General features: G+C 40.4%; 1 protein-coding gene across 2 annotated transcripts in view; it reads right to left on the reverse strand.

Annotated features, from left to right (window-relative positions):
• The window catches only part of TRRAP (transformation/transcription domain associated protein), a 75,400-nt gene extending 55,807 nt beyond the window's left edge, over nucleotides 1-19,593 (reverse strand). The window contains exons 1-23 of one of the 2 annotated variants that reach the window (XM_063171846.1): nucleotides 19,520-19,593; nucleotides 18,855-19,005; nucleotides 18,445-18,494; nucleotides 17,405-17,515; nucleotides 16,752-16,856; nucleotides 16,141-16,224; nucleotides 15,344-15,400; nucleotides 14,620-14,745; nucleotides 14,218-14,295; nucleotides 13,900-13,988; nucleotides 12,962-13,058; nucleotides 12,459-12,597; nucleotides 11,884-11,962; nucleotides 10,721-10,955; nucleotides 9,640-9,967; nucleotides 9,430-9,527; nucleotides 8,570-8,764; nucleotides 7,856-8,047; nucleotides 6,302-6,467; nucleotides 4,797-5,053; nucleotides 3,952-4,152; nucleotides 1,982-2,133; nucleotides 759-958 (exon numbers count right to left, since the gene is read on the reverse strand). In XM_063171846.1, coding sequence (XP_063027916.1) covers nucleotides 759-958; nucleotides 1,982-2,133; nucleotides 3,952-4,152; nucleotides 4,797-5,053; nucleotides 6,302-6,467; nucleotides 7,856-8,047; nucleotides 8,570-8,764; nucleotides 9,430-9,527; nucleotides 9,640-9,967; nucleotides 10,721-10,955; nucleotides 11,884-11,962; nucleotides 12,459-12,597; nucleotides 12,962-13,058; nucleotides 13,900-13,988; nucleotides 14,218-14,295; nucleotides 14,620-14,745; nucleotides 15,344-15,400; nucleotides 16,141-16,224; nucleotides 16,752-16,856; nucleotides 17,405-17,515; nucleotides 18,445-18,494; nucleotides 18,855-18,954 — 3,139 coding nt within the window. In that variant the 5' untranslated portion in view covers nucleotides 18,955-19,005; nucleotides 19,520-19,593. Of the gene's footprint in view, nucleotides 1-758; nucleotides 959-1,954; nucleotides 2,134-3,951; nucleotides 4,153-4,796; nucleotides 5,054-6,301; nucleotides 6,468-7,855; nucleotides 8,048-8,569; nucleotides 8,765-9,429; nucleotides 9,528-9,639; nucleotides 9,968-10,720; nucleotides 10,956-11,883; nucleotides 11,963-12,458; nucleotides 12,598-12,961; nucleotides 13,059-13,899; nucleotides 13,989-14,217; nucleotides 14,296-14,619; nucleotides 14,746-15,343; nucleotides 15,401-16,140; nucleotides 16,225-16,751; nucleotides 16,857-17,404; nucleotides 17,516-18,444; nucleotides 18,495-18,854; nucleotides 19,006-19,519 lie in introns of both variants that reach the window. The other variant, XM_063171845.1, reaches the window with a different exon arrangement.
• Between the last annotated feature and the right edge of the window lie 969 nt (nucleotides 19,594-20,562).

Below are 20,562 nucleotides of genomic sequence, written 5' to 3' on the forward strand. Positions count from 1 at the left end.
GCCGTGTCCCCTCACTCACTGCACTGTGTGTTCAAGCACAGAGCTGTGCTCTCCAGGACACCCAGAGCTGTGTCCCCTCTTTCACTGCACTGTGAGTAAAAGCAGCGAGGTGTGCTGTGTCCCCTCACTCACCACACTGTGTGTACAAGCACTGAGTTGTGCCCAGCTCCCCTGGACTCCCAGAGCTGTGTCCCCCTCACTCACTGCAGTGTGTGTACAAGCACTGAGCTGTGCCCAGCTCTCCCAGAGCTGTGTCCCCTCACTCACCACACTGTGTGTACAAGCACTGAGCTGTGCCCAGCTCCCCTGGACTCCCAGAGCTATGTCCCTCACTCACCACACTGTGTGTACAAGCACTGAGCTGTGCCCAGCTCCCCTGGACTCCCAGAGCTGTGTCCCCCTCACTCACTGCAGTGTGTGTACAAGCACTGAGCTGTGCCCAGCTCCCCTGGACTCCCAGAGCTATGTCCCTCACTCACCACACTGTGTGTACAAGCACTGAGCTGTGCCCAGCTCCCCTGGACTCCCAGAGCTGTGTCCCCCTCACTCACCACACTGTGTGTACAAGCACTGAGCTGTGCCCAGCTCCCCTGGACTCCCAGAGCTATGTCCCTCACTCACCACACTGTGTGTACAAGCACTGAGCTGTGCCCAGCTCCCCTGGACTCCCAGAGCTGTGTCCCCCTCACTCACTGCACTGTGTGTAACAGCACTGAGCTGTGCTCCCCTGGACCCCCAAAGCTGTGTCCCTCACTCACCGCACTGCTGAGCCACGGCCACCATGGTGTAGTGGCGGATGAGGCTGGCCACGAAGGGCAGGGCGCTGGGACGCAGGTCCTTGATGACGGCCGACATGAAGGCCCCGGTCAGGGCCTGCTCGAAGGTCTTGCGCGCCGGCGTGTCCTGGGCCTTGTAGCGGTGCGAGATGATCACGCTGGGGATGGACTTCTCTGTGAAGCTGGAACACAAGGTTGCGTTCAACAGAACCCTGAACTACAGCACCCCCCAGCTCAAAGTTCATTCAAAGTTTGCTCTCCATATCCAACTCTTTCTCCAACTCCTGTTTTCCCCTCATTTTGATAGAGTTAGACCAGTCCGCTCAGCGCGAATTAATTTTGTCAGCCACTGGTCTCCAGAATGATGGATAGCTCAATTTCATCAGGAACATTTAAAGCCAGTGGTTCAGAAGAAGCCATGTATATACAATAATAGGTATACAGGCATCACACTGCAACTCAATTACAGAATGTCATTTTCAATATTTTAACATTTTTCCCTTTTTTAAAATGACATTTGATTTTAATCTTGAATGATTGAAACATTTTTTATCAAATCACTGCCCAACAAAACTTATTCATTGCAAAGCTATATTTATGTCAAGTCTAACAAGCCCAAACTGTGAAAGCTACTATGCTCTTTAGCTACACTTACTACATTGCAAGAGTCAAAGTCAGCCCACACTTCTTGGCCAAAGATGTTAAAGTTGTCTAAAAGCAATACACTCGTGAAATATCAATGACTAAAACTGCAAAATATGTAAGAAAAGCTCTAATAAAAGGCTCCCACACCAAGATAAACAGAGGCTGCGTGTGACTATGCCATAGCTTAGTCACTAAATGAAGCTGAATTTTGTCTTTCACTTTACTAAAAGCTTAGATGTACATACAAAATGTCACAATCTAAATTAATCTCTAAAATACAATTAAGCACCAGAATATTCCATTTATTTAAATAAATGAAACTAAAATTAATCACATTGATCATATGTAATAGATTATACACAGGATTGTAATTAGGGGAAGAAAATTAAACTGTGAAACATTAACATGTCACTGGCATTAAAAAACAGGCTAACAAAACTCCTTTTCACCAGCAGCCAAAAACCCATGAATAGCATAGACTAATCACTGTCTCTAAACTAGATTGCTCCAAAGACACCATAAATCTTACATACACATTTACTTTTAAAGAATTGTCATACTTGGGGTGTGCAAGGAGCTGGTACAATGCATGTTTGTTATCATCCAGGCTCATCATGGCCACCAGGAAGCACTTGATGACCTCCCAGGCCTGCCTGCGGTAATAGGGCTCCGTGTTGGCGCTCTTCAGACAGTCCAGGGCTGTCTCAATGGCCTGCAACGGAACAAGAGAACCCACACACTCCTTACTCTTGGCTTTCACCATAAGGTCATTAATCAAGGGAATGGAATCATTAATATATATTAAAAGTAGCTTTCAAAGTAGGCACGCACTGGTGTGCCCGAGTTAGGAAATGCAGAGAGGGTCTGAGAGCATGGCTTGAAAACACCATGGTATTTTCTGAGCTTTTGTACTTGCTAAGTTTCATAGTAGACACATTTACCTCCATGGTCAGAAAGCATTTCAAGCTATGAGTGAAATAAACCTTCACTGTGTCCCTCCCCTTTCCCAAAAAGAAATTTTCCTTGTCTTCCCTTCAGCAATAATTGCTGTGTCAAATCCCTTTATACTGTATGTATACAATGCATTTATACCCATACATAAATGGTACCTTTCCATGCATGATGAAACGTCCCTGTAAGCAACTTCTGAACACCACTTATTTAATGGAAATAGTACTCTTCCTTTGCAAGACTTAATACATTTGAGAATAATTCAAATCAATCTTTTAAGACATGAAGATGATTAAAAAAGGGCAGTACATCTCTTTGAGAAATTTTTATTTTGTGCTTATGTATATGGAGATAATACATAAAAGCACAACTGCCTAATTTCTATCCTTTTCCCACAAAAGACAGGAAGATAAATGTGATGGGCATTAAGTAAAAAAAAAATGCAAAAATTGTAAAAATTGTTCTGGAATGCATGAAAAAAGAAATTATCGATTGCAAGTTAAATCTAACCATCCATGCTTAATAAGTTTATGCAGAAAAAGCCCCTGCTACAAAGTGGGCATTTTCCTTCCTTGGTATTTCCACTTACTTAACTTATCATCCCAAGTTTTTATCACAGCATCTCAATGAAAAGAAAAATAAGTTCTGGACAGACCACAAAAGTCTACCAGGGCACTAAAAGAAAACAATGATTTCTTGTTTTCAATTTATTCCACCTTTTTTTTCTTTGTACTTTGACATTTCCTTTTCATAGATACAAAGTCTTCAGCAGATAACACTTTCTTGGTCAACACTGAGCAGCTGCAGATTGCTCCATATCAACGTTAGATGCTCAAATCTTTTGGAAAATTAAGTTTGAATTAAACCTGGCAGGACAGGTAAATGTCAGCAACTACAGTATTTATATGTAGTCAATTCATCGGCTTCAGTACAGTGGAGAAATCAGTAATCTGCATTTTAAGAATCACTTTTCCAAGCTATTTTTAAGCCTGTTGGCTGGATGGAGCCAGAGAGCCAGCTGCCTGTGAAGAAAATTGCTTACTACATTCAGATGGTATCTACTTATGAAAGTCTAATTGAAAGGTAAGTATTAAAACTCTACAGACCAAATTATCTCAGAATCCAGCTTCACTCTCAGATATTAGATTGCTGTAATTAGTGAGAAGTAAGCACTTGTGATACACCGTGACTGCCAGATGAAAGCCAGTACAGTACAAAGTGTTTCTAGAGACAGCAAACAAAACCAAATCTCTGGAGTCACGAGAATAATCACCACTGAAGAATTTCTACAGTAAATTTTTGATACATTTCAAAAAGAAAATAGGGACTTTTGGATAAGACTCCTGCTCCTAACCTAAGCAATATACCAGAAGTTCCAACCTTACCCATTCTGTGAAAACATTTATTTGGGCCAGTTTAGCCCATACTGCAATCACTTTGTAAGAGCAGTACAGCATGCCTATATCTGTTATTTTGGGGGTGAAATCTTACACAGTTTATAGAAGAAATCAAGAAAGAACTTCCAGACAGATATTTTTAAAGGCAGTTTCTCAGCACTGAAAGTAACTTAAGCCCTTACCTTTTCCATTGGGAGCTGAATGGATGCTTTACAGTCTGAAAATTCAATTGTAATACTGGGTCCTTGGATTTCTGTGACCACATATTGTAGTTTCTGTGATTCCTTCAACATCTTCCTGTTACTTCCACCAAATTTCCCAAGCACACGATAAGCCACGTGGGAGATGCTGTCAGCAGGATTGCGCAGGGTTCTCCACAAAGCCTGGGGGTTTAAGGTACATGGGTAGGCCAGGTTTACTTCAACATTGTTCAAGTTGTCATGTAAAAAAAAAATATCTTACTCCAACATTTTTCATGTTGTAACTTAAAAAAAAAGGTCAAGGAAAACACTTTATTCTTGTATTTGGGAAACTGACCCTGCATAAGTCTCTTATCAAGGTTGAATATCAGCAGTCTCAGTTCACAACAGCCCAAGTGCTTTGTAACAAGGTTGTCCTAAATGCAGTTTTAGATTAGACTACAGTCATCAACTACAAAATCTTTACCGTCTTGGACTGTGGTTTCATGTTTATGATGAATATTAAACAACTTTGGTAATTAAAAAAGCAGGCCAATTAAGGCTAAACTGAGTTAAGCTCAGAATTTTGAAATAGTTATGAAATATAGAAGCAAAAGAAGTGTAATCATTTAACAAAGTATAAAGGAGCAACAATTCATTCCCTTCTAAATTTTCATAGTTTTCAGCTTAACAGCACAACACCAAGTATCCTTCTACACTCACATCAGACTGGTACAGGATTCAAGACAGATTTTTCAAGTTTTTGTAACCAAAGCTCCACACAAATTTCTGATGGTATTCAGCAGATCAGTGACCTCTTGTGGTCTAACAGGAAACAACACATTTACCTGCATGAGCTCGGCTCGAACTGGCTGAATGTGGTCATACAGAAAGTCAGGCTGCAAGTTATCCACACACAATTCCAGAGTTCTTAAGCCCTGGCTGACCAGGGTCTGGGATCCATTGAGGGCTGACACCAAGGGGTCCATTAGCATTGGCAGATAGGGCAGCAGCGAGCTCAGACGGACGGGCACAGTGAGGCACAGCTCCACAAACAAGTCTTTCATGTGCTGCTTGTGAAGGCCACTTTGCAACATATTGAGTCCTGAAAGTTATGGATAAGTTATACACTCAGAGGAAAAAGTCCACAGTTTGCTGTTTAAAATTGCTATTTCCTCAATTCAGGAGAATGTGATGTTTTTAGACACTGTAGAGCTTACAGCTTTGTAAATAATGAATTTACAAAATATTAATACCATTCATTATTCTAACTTACATCTAAGGATGTCAAGCAGTGAATGCTTTTTTATGTACACACATATAGAAGAAAAAGCATCTATGCATATTTTATAGTTTAATACTAGACTCAACAAGGCAGCATTTGAATACAGCAGACAGAAAAGGAAAAAAGAAAATTTCACTCAAACCTCAGCCTTGTGACAATAAAAAATAAACCCACACAGAACTTTTTAAAAAAAATATTTCAAATCCTGAAAAGAAACATTCAGTGAGTTCAAGTGCATTAATTGCCCCATACAGACTAAGCATACTCCCCAAGTGATTTTTCTCCCCATAAAGATTTCAGATATTCCATAAATCTACTGGCATGAGTTTTACATAATGATTTATTGATAACATATATATTTGCTAACTACACAAAAAACTATCCCTAAAGCTGCAGATCTGAACCAGTCTACAGTCCTGCAACAACTCTGATTCACATATCCTTAGGTTTAAGTAGCTCTCCACATTTTCTTGCTGACCCTCAGTATTTCTGGAACACAGTTCTTGCAAGCATAAATGCTCAATTAATCAAACTCATTGTTATTTCCATTTCTTTTTGCAGTCTGGCACTACTTGAATTTCTATTTGAATTCACTATCTTGAATTTCTATCATGCCCTTGCAGGTGCACACACATGCCCTCAACTGCAGAACAGCCAGAGCTTCACTGCCATGTTCTCCCCACAAAACCAGCGGTGGCCTGGCAGCATTGCTTCACCTACTCACTCATCTCCAGGATGTTTTATGCCAACAAAGTTACCCATTGAAAAAAACCCCAAACAAGTAAAAGAAACAAACAAGAAAACCCCAACAGCCCCACAATTAAAAGAAGAAAAACAAGCAGCATAAATTGTGAAGCAGCCAAAACTATGGAGCCTGAAGCAGCTGATAGTAAATGAAAATAAGCACAATCAAGGTATTTAAATCAATCACTAAACTCAAAATCAGAAGCTACTTGTCAGGGGTAGGGCTTTAGTTTTGAGGGGTTTTCAACTACATAGCATAACTTTATTACTACTATTCACATAAAAAATCAGAAGCTGGGGCAGGGAAAGAAGGTGTTGTTCTACCTTGCAGTAAGTTTGGTAACAGCGGCAAGAATTCTTGGTATAACAGATCATGACTGCCTCCTCCAATAGATCTGAACAGTGCTCTGAGCAGCAGGAAATAGTTATAGGGCTCTTTGGCAGTCTGTGCAAGTTCCATAGAGCTGTTCACAATCTTGTGCAAATGTGGCTATAAAGAAAATAAAGCTTGAAGATTAATAAAGTACCAATTTTGTCATCATCAGACTGTACAAGAGTTTAGCATGAGATTCTGCAAATCTGACACAACAAGAAAATATTTCCTCTCAAGTACCTGGGAATGGGGAGCAGAAATGAGAGGTGTCAGAATGAGAAAAGAGGACACTCAACAATATTAATTTGCCCCTGATCTAATTTCACCATTAGTTGTTAATGCTGAAATTTAATTTTGAAAGCAAACTCTCTCAAGTAAAACAGGCTATGGAACTGGTGGCCTTTCTAGAGCAGAGGACATGAACACCTTACAAGATTTATTAAAAATAGTTGATGAATACCAGTAATCTCATGGACTAGAGACAAACACCAACGTGTCTGGATATTATTAACATCTAAAAAGCTTTCTACAAGCTATGCAAATGCTGCAAACAGCCTTCATCATTCAATTAAATTGTCTGCCCAAGGCCCCTACCATTCATCCTACAGAAACAAAAAAAAGTAACAGAAGCATGAAACTGTGAAGGTAGTAAATTACACTCTTTAAACTTCATCACATCTTATAAAATCCAAATGACCTTGATTGTGATGACAAATTGCATGATTTAAAGCAAGATTATATGAATATTGCTTTATATTACTGTTAGTTTTCAAAGATTCTGGGAAATTGGTAATCCCCACTCTTTTCTACAGTTACCTGTATCAGAAATTTTGTTTGGTACAAAGTACAAGGAAAAAAAACAAAGAGAAAGTATGAGAGAACAATCAGTGTTCCATTAAATTCTTAATGTCTTTTCTAGATACACGCAGCTGCTGCTTTTATGAGGGAAGTGCACTCTTGCTACAAGCTCAGCATTTCTAAATTCACTGAATAATGAGATGATCTCATCAACATAAATAGATTCTTGGAATACATAATATGTTGTCAGTAGAAAGAATAGCATTCCTCAAGCCCAGGCTTCTAAAGAGCATAGAAAAATCTAACTCAAGAGGTATATGTCACTGAATATGACATGAGTGAACAAGATTCACCAACACACAAAAAACTGATTTCAATCCAAGCAAAATTCTTAAGTTAATACAGAAACAAAGGGAGAAAATATGCAAGAATTTATGCATGTCCTGACCATGAAGTTACATGGGCTTATGGCAATCACAGACCACAGTCATGTATCAGCCATTTATACTCAGAATTAGTACATCATTCTGTGGTTTCAAATATGAAGAAAATATTCACAGAAACCGTCTCATATAAACAAGATAATGTACTTGGAATTTGGAAAAAAATGGAGATGTGTCACAAATAGTGCGTCAAATGTTACTGTGCAAAACTCTTAAGAGTGCTGTTTTTAAAGCAGACTTATTTTTAAAACAAATGACCTTTACCTTCAGCATTTGTTCATTTTCAGCTGCAAATAGTGAAACTGAGCCAAAGACTAACTTGAACAGCTTGAGATACAGATTGGAGAGTTCCACATTAGAGCCCATTTCTGGCAGACGATCCAGAAGATACTCCACCAAAATGGTTGCAAAGAGAGCAGAGGTAGTAGGGTTTGCCAAGAAAGAATTGGCAACTATCTATAAAAGGAAACCACAAAGAACTTATTACTGTTGTAATAAAAAGAACAAAAGGATAAATGCAATATCCATTAAAAAAAACCTTAAAATAAATTTCCTTCCCCATCTCCACTGATACCCAAGTGATTCTGTTTGTCCTCAGTGGAAAACAACAATGTATGCCGTTTCAGGTTGAATTTTAAATGGATGTTATAGGATTTGAATTCTGTAAAACAGCAGAACATTAGCACAACAAGCTGAACAAAACAAGTCCACAAAGTTCAGTACTTTCCAAAACTGAAGTCCATTCATATCTTCTAAACTGATGTGTTCGTATTTGTATTGAATCACTTAGGTAAGGTTTTTTGAAAATCCATTTTTAAATTATTTTCATAGACTATTCTTTATATAGACTGCTTTAAATCTCATGTGTTAAGGTCAAAATTACTATTTTTAATTCTACATCAGTCATATGTACCTCAAGGCATAAGCCCTTTCCTACACGCTGTTCATCATCAATTCAAAAACTAAACACCAACATACCTGAAGAGCATAGTTTTTAGAGATCCTCTCCACCATGTAAGGAACAGTAGTTTGAAAGATTTCTTTAAAAGTTAAAGGGTTCATCATGGTGAACACACCAGCAAAATGCTCCAGAACTTCCTTTTCCTCTTTCATCCTGACTGTCTGACAGTTTGCTACTCGAACATATGTCTGTCCATTTCCTGCTATTTGCACCTACAGCAATTGAGAAAAAACATACACTGCTTACAGAATTTGAGTGGCTTATTCTCCATCATTCTTAAAAGAGCTTTTGAAAGTAACTGAGATTTTATGGGTTTTACATGCAAGCCCCACACAAGTAAAAATTGGGTACAAGAGCCAACCATGACAAAAATCCTAAAATTGAGTGTTTTCAGAACAGATTTTAAAACTAGGAAGTTAGAAATAGAGAAAGGCAACAGCAGGAGATATCAATATACTTGTAAATTACTTAATACCCAGTCAAACACATTTACATTTCGTTAGTATTTTGTGTAACTACAGAAGACAAACACAGACACGTGAATGCTTCAACTTTTAACTAAACTAGCTCTTTCAAAGAAAGAGTTAATTCATTACATGAAAGACTATTATTTCCAGTCTGACCTGCCTGCATGAACAGACAAAAATGGCTGTTGAGAAAATAATCTGTAGCTTGCAAATACTAAGTACGTTGAAATTCACTTTTGAAATTAATTCTTCATATTGAGCATTTCTCAACAGTTGTGGTCCCAATTAAAGACTTAGTGAAAATATACTATATGTATAATCTGTGTTTTAGCTGACAAGTAAATCCTTATTAAAAGATCTAACACACAATAACTGTACAAATAGAAGTGCTATGTGGGCAGGTTACATACCTGATAAATATCTAATGCTTGCATTGCATATTTTACCAGTTTTATATAGATTTGAGTCTCCTTAGGTTGCAACTGTTTATTAGGAATGAATTGTGCTTCTGAAAGAAGAATGAGATAGTTCAGCATTAAAAATACTATTTGCTTTCATTCTAGAGAGGCTTTTTTCTGCAGAATTATGAAAGATAAATGCAATTAAATATGCAGTTTTACCACCAGGAGCTTTGCACGAGGTGATGCCCCACGTGATCGTCTTGACCCCACAGACCAAAGTTTTCACCAAGCTCCGGCAATCCGTGACCTGAAATGTCTGCTTGTCTTCTTTTTCTTTCTCCCCTTGTTTTTCAAACACAGGTACAGGTGCAGGGGCCACAGGAGTGGCTGGGGCAGGAGATGGGACAGGAACAGGGGCTGCATTTGCTGCTGTGGGCACTCCAGGTAAGGCGGCTTCAGCCGCCCCGAGCTCGGACTGGGGCTTGCACTTCTTAAAAATGACAGAGAGCTGGTAGCGGGCTATGGTGTGGAACTTCAGAACAAACACCTAAGGCAAAGGAGGAGAGGCAGATCAAACAGCAGGGAGGGGGAGGAAAGAAAAAGAAATAAGTTATTTCTTCAAAAATCATCTTAAATTAAGAGCACTAGTATTTCAAATCAGCATACTGAGATTAATAAAACTTTCAGGTATTTTTGAAATCATTCAAATGACAGCAAATGTTTTTAAATGTATCAATAAACTAGTTTGCCCTCTTAGAACAATTAGTGCATCCTTGATTTTCAAAAATACAAAAAAAACCTCCATATGAAGACCCTTAAAAAGGATCATTAGGTCTTCATAATTGTACAGATTGTATTGTGCCATGCCATGGACCTGCGTGAATATCCTCTTTCAGGGCTTTAAAAAACAAACCACACCAAAAAGCACACCCATAACCAGAAGGCATTAAAAAATACAATTCTAGCATACTCCTACCCAACAAAACATTATAACTAAAATTTAGAAAAAATTTATTTTTTAAAAAAACAAGCTACTCGAAACAGGCATTCAATTTCCTGCTTTGAAACTAGCCACTGAATGAAGCTGAGTTGACAAAGCATCTCCACTACACTTGAGATATTATCCCAGCTGCAGAGCATTTTAAAGAGCCCTTCTCTGAAGAACTGAAGTGAAATACAGTACACAGGCTGTTCCTACATATTCTCATTTCTGAAGAAAGGAGAAAGTAAAATGTGATTGACAACACACTACAAAACAGGATATCCAAGCAATTATCAAATGCTTTAAACAGATCAATACCTCCAGCATTCTCATAAGGATGTCTCTACCGTTTCCATTTTCCTGTTCACTTTTAGACCGGATACAGTCTACCAAATTTAGCAGGAGCTTGCAAGACATGGTCTGAATACTGCTTGGCAAGGATTCATCATCAATGTTCTTGGCAAACAGCTGGACAGCCAGGGAGAGGTCATTGAGAGGCAAATGCTGCCGGACGTGATGGACCAGGTCTGCCAGGGTGCTGTATGCAAGGGGTCTACAGCCAAAACAAGGAATGAGGAAAACACACTGAGCACAACTAAAAATGGTGTCAATTTGACTAAACAAATAATTACTGCCTGGAGGTACTTCCAAATTTCTCAGTGTAAGTTTTCTATTTCCATATGCAAACCCAGAGCTCACAAGGCCTTTTTGGTTACAGGAGGAAATTTTAAGCTGTGCAATTTAACCCATGATGCATCAATCTATCCCACAACTCTGGTATTGCCTCTCTGATCTTTCTTCCTTCACCGCAGAACATTCTACTACATATTTTCATCTACATGCAGTTAACATGCATGTTAGCCACATTTTGAGCAGTGCTGGTAATCTGTTTCATAATTAATCATAAATTATTCCAGCAGAGAAAATACTTCTAAATTTAATACATGTTGTCAGTAAGGTACATTTGATAACTACACAGAAAGAAATCATTCTCCTAGTTCAGATACTAATTTGGTCAGCAAGCTCACCTAAAATTTAGACTGTTGAAGACACGGAATGGTATTCTCTCCATTTATTTTTTCAATTGCAAAGAAGTTAGTTTTAAAGCATTCATTGACAAAACAGTTTAAATCTCATTCAGATTTTACACTGGATATAAGACTTATGGTGTTTCATGAAATATTGGGCAGATACTGAGTTGGTTCCCCTGTTTTTGTTGTCCTCCACAATTCAAAAAACTGAAATCATCTTCATTCACCCATTTTTCTTATTTTGTCCTACACTCACATTACTATGCTGTGCCATCAGTGTTAAACAAAAGCCACCATTACAGCAGCAGAAGCTCTGCCAATAAAACAATCTAGTAAAATTAGTTATTTGAAGCAAAGATTTAGGACCCTATACAGAAGCTGCTGTAAATATTAATGATTTTCAAGCAGCCCTGGCAGGCACTCAGATCATTACTCTGAACTTTCTCGTACCTCAGCGTCTCCCGGGCAGTGTATCCAGAGCCAATCAGTATAGATTCATCAAACAGTTTGTCCATGCATGGAATAAACTCTAGAATTTTGAAAACAGAAAAATGAAAAAGCCATACACAACAACTGGCAAAGGAAATAATCAAAATAAGATAGTTAAGCATTAGACCACTTAACTTCAGTATTTAAACCTGAAGTTAGAAAGTGATTTTATCCACAAATTAATTCCTGAAGCTTCTAAAAGGCAGTAGCATTTACAAGGAAGTTTTCAAACCATCTCTTGTGACTGTCTACTCCACTGACACCTGCCCCTTGAGTAACACTGCAGTACCCAGTCAAAGCCAATTATATTTGCAAAGAGAAAAAAGTGCTCGGGTTACTTACAACTTTAAAAAACTTTTTGTATATAACTAATGAGTTACTGGAAATGACAAATTGGGCAACCCTGCACACAACAATTCCATTTGGCCTGGTATCCTGTGATAGTCCAATATAAATAAGTAATCTGCCTCTAAAATTGACAGAAATAGCAGAAATCTTTCCAGTTTACAGGTACACTTATAAAGAGTGCTACATACGGCTCCTCAGGTCTGTTGTGAGGATGTGCTTAGCAGCAATCAGGAGCTCCTTCCTGAGGTGTGCTGTTTCAGCTGGACAATTGGAGAGCAGCTGCAACATTCCTTTTACCATTTGCTGAGAATATTTAGCCACTAATTCCTACAATAAAAAGAGTAACCTGAGTACAACTACTACAACGTCCTACTCTTAAGGCTGGAGTTACATTTGCAGAATAGCACTCCATTAAAATTCACTAGTTTCTCTTGCAAAATCTAATCCTAAAACTAAAACACAGTAGTCATTCCATAAATGCCCAGGGAGGAGGGATGGCATATTTTAACTTTGTATTCATATGAGAATACTTTTGAAAGGATAACCAAGTGCAGCTCCATCTCCAGATATTCTACACAAATGCTCCCATCTCCAACCCCTGATGCACTGCAGTCATGCAGGTCACTTGCCTGCCATAAAGCAACTAGAAACCTGATGCAATAAGTACCAAAGTATTAAAAATTCATCCTACCTGGTAAATTCTGATAATGTAAGCCAAGAAAGACAATGTTTTAATCTGAGCAGCGATGAAATCAGCGTACAACTCCTTGTTATAAAGTTTATGCTGTCTGAAATTAAAGGGAACAAACAGTGGTTACAATTTTGCTCCTCCTCTTCAGTACCTCCACTCAGAAAATTCAGTGAAGTTTCAAATTACATCATCTTGTAATGAAGTTCTTGCTTCTTAAAAGAATACAATCTTTCTGGAAGAGCCCATTTTCAGCAAGACCTCTGCCGTTCAGATTCCCAGCAGCACCTTCCTACAGAAAGCCAAGCCAATACAAAGCAGCACACATTTGGCTCAGCTCCCCTAACTGTGGCCAATTTTTCTCCAGGCAATATTCCCTCCCACAGACTTGTCTGTCTCTCTCAAGCTCCAACCACTTAACCAGGTCATCCAGGCAGACAGGGAAAGGCAGAGATCTTGCCCTGACCAGAACCACCTGCTGCTCTTTAGTAGCATCCCTCTCTGAGGCCAGAGAAGCAGTGCCTATCCCTGACACATCACAAAGCTTCATGTAAGCTACACCTTGAAGAGCACAGATCCATCATTGATGGCATGGAAAAAGATTAAACAATGCAAATGTCCACACTCCCAGGGTCTTCATCACTGTCTGTGACAATGTGGATTTTCATCAGAAACTCTATCTTAAAAACAACTTGTTATCAAATAATCAACTGGCACCTACTGCACAATTGTGGACTTTACCAATGACATACAATGCCAATAACTTCACCTACAGAACCTTGGTAATTTTTAGTCAAATAATCATTGCTACTTTTGAGATTAAAAACATAAGACTACAATGAAAAATCACAAGATAGAAGACAAAAATGTTTTGAGCAATGCTGAATGATAGATTTAAGTAGTTTATCTCAAATATCATCAAAATACTGTTAAATGCTCACCTTGCTTGAGCAGAAACTTGTATTATAATAGTGTTCATAATCAAGGGCACAAATTCAGCTACTACATTATGAATGTTCAGTTTGTAGAGCTTAAAAAAAAGAAAGTATTATTAGAGAAATTCACAAGTCACACTTGCAGCAAATTACTGGAGGGCTAATCAGAAAAAAAATTAAGACATCTCACCAGCTTTATTTTTAGATGATATTTTAATTTCAAAAGTATATCACATTCATTTTTGCTAATATGATAGCCAACAGAAGTTTCATGAGCTGTTCAGTAATTAAGTATTTACATACAAAATACTGAAGTGTACTAACCTGATACATGAGAACAACAATAATAGGTAGCTCAGCCAAGACCTTCAGTGATAAAGATCCTCTGGGAATTATTGAATGCTGAAAGAAAGAACACATGCTTTATAAACAGTCTAATTATTAATTCAAAACAGTATGTAAAACACATTTTTACAGAAAGTGCTCATTTTAGTAGCACTATATTTAACAATAACATTTTTCAAACACAAAGCATTGGTTATTACATTAAATAAAAATCCTGTCATTACAGCTGCATAGAAAATATCTGGAAAGTTTCAATCAGCTTCTATAGAAAAGTTTTGATAAGAAAAACAAGCCAAAATAGAGTCTGTTATTTTTGCCAGGCATTATGATCTGTGGTCTGTGCTACAGAGTCCCCCAGCCACGAGCAGTCAGAACACTCACTGTCCTCGTTTCACTGTCCTCTCGCTCTGGGTTCACCTTCACCACAATGGTTGTAATCATGCCAACCATCTCAGGAGTGGGAACAGTGTTCTCTGGAATCACCTGAGGGTTCTCAAAGTACCGATTCTACAAGCAAAGAGCAGAAGGAAAATACCACAATGCCAGTGACGGAGGAAAGGCCATCCATCTCCTCAGAACTCCCCCAGTAACTCTCCCCCGGAGCAGTTTTCTCCTCTGTGCAGTGATATTCGCACTGCAGCATCTTCCCCAGGCCAGACACACACCCTGCAACCTCCCCTCCAGACAGAGCAGAAAACGTGCCCCAGCCGAGGTGGAGCTGAAGGAAAACATCCCAAGAGTTACTCTGTATCAGCGAGGGAGCATCACACTGGAGCCTCCCTTCATGACCTCACCCTTCCCTCAAAAACAGACACATTTGGGTACCTGGAGAGCACTGCAGCCAACCTCACCCTGCTGCAGAACTCCAGCTCATCTCCATCTTCTCCTACCACTAACAGTGAGCCAGAAACACAAGGTTTTCCAAAGCAAAATCTAAATGTCTCCATTTTTAGACATAGTTTTGATAAATGGATTCACTAACACTATATTTACTTTGTATCACTACATGAAAAATAATTATGTAAGTATCTTTTAGAGATAAAATTAAGAAATAAAAACTGTTTTCTGACTATAGCAAGGGCAATTTAAGAAATAAAAAGCTTACCACTACTTTTGGAAGCTCCTTGTAAATCTGTTTCACAAAGTCCAAAAAATGATGAATCTAGGAAGGAAGAAGTCAGTTACCATAAAGAAACTTTTTAAATTAATTTTAAAACCACAATTTTAGAATCTCTGTATTAACAGTACAAATGTATAAAACTCCACTCAGTACAGCACATTTTTCATGATAACTGAAAAAAATCTGAAAGTGTTCTCCTACCTCCCTCTGCTTTGTTAGTACCAATTCAAATTTCACTTGGAAAGAATCTGATCTACCTATCAACTTTACATAGTTCCATTACAGTATTGTTAGGTATAATTACTATGAAAAAAATAAGTCTTCCCAAGAGAAAATCAAGGCAAAAAGCAAGAGAATAACAATGCAAACTTCCAAATTCCCCTTGATGAGTCACAGAAAAGAGGGGAGGCAGAGGGAAGTCAACCAGAGTAAATTCCTTTTTCAGGATTTTCCTTTACAAACTAAAAGGGCATCCATTCTCTTCCTTTGTGTGGGAATTTTATTCCTTAGACTGCTCATATTGTCCATAAACATTTAAACCAAGTACAGCTAAGCTTTAACAGTTTGGTTTTTTCCCCAAGTGCTAGCATTATGCAATCCTCTTTTAAAAATCAGTTTAAGATTTAAAAAAGGGGAAAAAATTGAACATATGGTTACCACAACAGGTCAGACAACATAAAAGGACAACAGCAAAACAAACCAGTCAACCCAGGTGAACAAAACAGCAATTCTGAAGAGCAGGGCAGCAAGTTTTATACCATGTAACAAGAGTTATGACTTACTTCTTGAGTGATTGCTGGTCGGAACTGTTTGTGCAATTCAATAATTATTCTCAAGCAAATCAGTACATTTTCTTCATTCTCTGTCTGGAAAACAAAAAAAGAAACTTTTTTGTGAGCTCACTGCTGAATTCTCCAAGTACTCAGTGGGTACTTCAAAACCCTGTAAAATTATGCTCTTCTCAACAGTCTGAAGTGCCCCATTAATATGGTTTGTGTGAGCAAGATAGCTTTCCTTGGATACCCTGCAGTCCCAGAGTTTGGCTGAAATTAAATCTACCCCTGGGGGAGTAAAACCCAGACATTTCAACCACTCTGTACCATCAGGTCTGCTCCCATGAGAGTGCTGTGAATTCCTAGACAGAAAACAAACTCCCAAGAATCAGCTATCTGCCAGAAAATCCCACCCAGCATAAGAACAGCTCCCTGCATTTGTAAAATCCAAGTTTCTAAAGGGCAGAAGAGAACAGGCAGAAAACCTGTAGGTGGTAAGAGGGGGCATGGGTGAAGCTTAAATAGAAGGTGTTCCCATTCCTGCAGCACAGCTATTGAAAATCCCACCCCAGCAAACTCTGGAGATGAAGAAAGCAGAGGAAAATATTTCAGAAAAGTACCTCCAGAAATCTGAACATCACAGACAGGATATTTTTGGTATGAAGACGAAGATGTTCATTTGTTGGTATTCTGTGAATTATTTCAAGCACAAGCTTCCGGAGTTGCTGTAGGAAAAGAAAAAAGAAAGGAAAAATAATGATATGACAGAACTTTTTGAAAAGGCCACAAAACCCAACAATTAGTTGCAGCATTTTTTTCAGCTTAATAATTCTGCACGTTGAAATAGAAAAAAAGCCATTTTATTTCATGTAGACATAGGCTTGAACAAAGACATCACTCTTCCTACTACCCACCTATGTGAATGAAGCAAATTTAACTAATTTACACTTGGAAAATCAGACTTTTTTTAAGGAATGCAATTTTAAGAATTTAATGACAAAGATTCAACTTTTGCCTTTCATTCCTAACCTTCAGTAAAGTCAGTAACTTGCAACAATGTGCAATATTTTAGTAAGAAAGCTAATTCTATTGCACCTACTTTTCCTCCTTTTCCACAGCAGCCCAGATTAGCAAAGTTTATAAGTAACTCATTTAGAAACAGGACTTTTTCAGTTCCACTCCAAATGACAGCTCTATTTTTAGCAAGTCTTAAATCATTTCATTAGGTTAATCAAGGACAGCAAAAAGGCAGGAAATGCTCCACACAGCTTACCTGTGCTGGCTTCTCCTGCAGAAACTGAACTTCCCCATCCTGTAGAAAGGTGAGAAACCGAGGGATGATGTGCTCCAGGAATGTAGAATATTGAGGGGATGATGTCACATTCTAATTAGGAACAAAAAATGGGGAGTTATAGACATCACACAGATTACATTCAGTTACATTCAAAGCCACTATTAAACATTTTCAGTGAGACTTGAACAGATTCAGTGACTAAGTATCTGCTGACACTGAAGAACCACGCGAGTTCCAAGAGAACAATAGCAAAACAAATACAAATCCTTCCCTACTGAAGGGAAAAGAGAACCAAGTCTTTAGATTCTAACAGATCACCAGACTAAGCAGTCAAAACTATTATTTTAGTCAGATAAATTGTTTCAGAAATAGTTTAAGCAGATAAAAAACTCCACAAGAATGATTTTAGTTTGCTATAACTTCAGAACAGGCATGTAACAACTAAGTATTGAACTAAAGTAAAATTTCTGCTAACACAAGGCTGGGTTAACTTGTGTTTCACATTTTCTCTGCTGCTCATCTAAAAAGATGGTCCATCACCATGCAAAAGATGTCACTGGAGACATCTCCACTCCTGATGTCAGATTCTGCATCTGACAACTCCTCTCTCACTTCCACACCATGGAATACTCAGAGGAATCAGAAGGGCCTCTGTTTCACAAGAGCACAATACTCATTTGAACTAAATAAAAGAAAGCTTTAAATACACGCATTTCATAGCACTCAAAAATAGAAGAAAAATATCTTACTTCACTTTTATTTAAATGCTTAATGAATAAAGATTTAGCAATGAAAGCTCACTAAGTCCAAATGTAATTCTTCAACAACCTGGTTAATTCCTAAATACAAACCTAGAATCAATGACTTATAACCATATAAATCATTAGTCTCAGGATACTACTATTAATATTTTAACTGCATTACATCAGAAATCCAATTAATATACATTAAGCACAAGAAAGGCTACCATTGCAGAAAGTTAGGGGAGTTTTGTTGCTTGGGGTTATCTTTTTATTTACCTCAAAATTCTCACTGACTTCTTGCATCATTTTCAATTTGGTTTCATCAGCTGCAAATGGAAATTCAAGCAGAAAAATGTGAGTGTAGAACTAGGTCATGAAAGAAATCAACAAACTCATTGATCAAAGAAGCAATCAGATCTTATCAGTTTTGCCATCACTGCCCAATTATAATACACACAGTTCTCTCAAACAACCACCACACAACTGCACACACGCACACCTCACTCACTTTGGCTCACATAAGTGTTTCTCATCATTTTGCCTCTTCAAAAATCAAAACTCAAACAAGTTCCAAAGTGAATTTGACAGATTTCACTGTCTCTTTCATCAACTGTCCAAACAAGTCTGCAACACTTGTGAAACTAACTAATGAACAGCTGCAATTTACAAGAAAAAAAGTCTCTTACGTGTATTGACATCTGTAAGAGCAGCCACAAACTGAAGGTATTTTTTCATCAAAGTGGTTTGGTCCACCACCGTAGGCCCTTGTGCTGAAACAAATGCCATCTTGGAGGAGTAAAGATCAGCTATCAGTACATAAAATCAAGATCAACACACCTACAAAAGAATATAGAAGTATTTGTTAGTTTACATGGCTTGTAAGCAGCAGCTATCCCATTGCCCACATCCATTCTTCTAACATATTGAAGAGGACCACCTTTTCCAAAAACAACTGTAACATTTAACTTACAAATACAACACCAAGCATGCAGAGCAGTCATTGTGACAGGAGTGCACTAATAGATAAAAGGGATTTTTGAGCTCTTCACAGCACCATTCCCGTGTTCTGCGCGGTTCCCTGTCCCAGCAGCAGGCTCCAGGCTCAGGGATGCTCCTGACACCGCACACCTGTCACCACCTGCCCTCTGCCCCAAACCTGCAGCTCCCCTCGGACACGCCCGGCGGGACTCGCTGCCAGGGGCGCCTGCAGCTGTCCTGCCGCCACAGGCTGCCAGTCTCGCTCCTAAAGAAACCTAAAATCACATCTGGCTTCAGACACCGGCGATCTCCCTCCTCCCCTGAGGGTTCCCCGTCAGTTCTGCTCCCGGCCGAGCCAGCCCCGCGCCCTCACCTTCCCCGCCGCAGCGCTGCTCGCCCGGGTCGCTCCCCGCTGCCAGGGCGCCGTCACGCCGAGCCCATCTCCGCCCTGCGAACACGGGCACCGTGAGCGGCCGCAGCGCCGTCTCCCCCGTCCCTCAGCCCTCCCGGTACCGCGCTCGGCCCCAGGCCTCCGGCGGGGCCCCTCCTGCCCGCAGCGCGCCGCTCCCGCCTCCCCCGCCCCGCTCCACCGCGGCCAGGCCCGGGCCCCACCGGGGCGCCGCCGCTCCCCTCCTCACCCCGCGGCTCCCCGCGGCCGCCCTGCCTCGGCCCCCCGGCTCCCTCCTTTGTTGCTCCCGGAGGCCGCCGGCAGCGCATGGGCGCGACGGAAGCGCCCGAGCTCAGTTCCGGCCGCCTCCTCCCGGTGCCGCCTCCCGCGCCTCTCCCCGGGCGGAGGCGGGCGCGGCACCGCCCGCTCCCTCGGCCGGCCCCGCGAGCATCGCACGGCCCCGCCTTGACCCGGCCCGGCTGGGCGCTGCCGGGGCCGCGCCTGAGGCCGGCCCCGCCCGTCCCCGTGGCCCCGGCGGCTGCGGCGGCTCCGCTGACCGCCGCTAACAGCGGGCCAGGGGGTACCGGGGCAGAGGCGGCCGCGCCGGTGCCTCCGGCCAGGGCACAGCCCACCCCGCCCCGCCGGTGCCCCCGGGGAGCGCGGCACCACAGGAAGCGAAGCGCGCAGAGAAACTGATCCGCCAGCAGAAACAGAACGGCGGCCCCGAGCGAGAAAGGGCTTCGAATGTTGAGTTTAAGAAAATAAAAAGCATGCAAGTGAACGAATTAAAACCAAAAGGTACAAAACAAAACAGGAAAAAACAAAATAAAACGAAAAAAAAAGCACCGGAAAACCACATTCCGGCTCTTTTGCTGTCGCTTCTCTCCAGCAGCGCACCCGTTACAGGCCGTTCGGAGCGCTGCGGGACCGGTAACAGCAGCCGAAGCGCCCCCGGCAGAGCCATCCCCGCGCCACCGCCGGAATACTTCATTTATATGTGCTTGCCGCAACCAAAGCGCGGCACAAAC

Source organism: Melospiza melodia, chromosome 18 (assembly GCF_035770615.1).
Source record: "Melospiza melodia melodia isolate bMelMel2 chromosome 18, bMelMel2.pri, whole genome shotgun sequence".
NCBI classification, from domain to species: Eukaryota; Metazoa; Chordata; class Aves; order Passeriformes; family Passerellidae; genus Melospiza; species Melospiza melodia.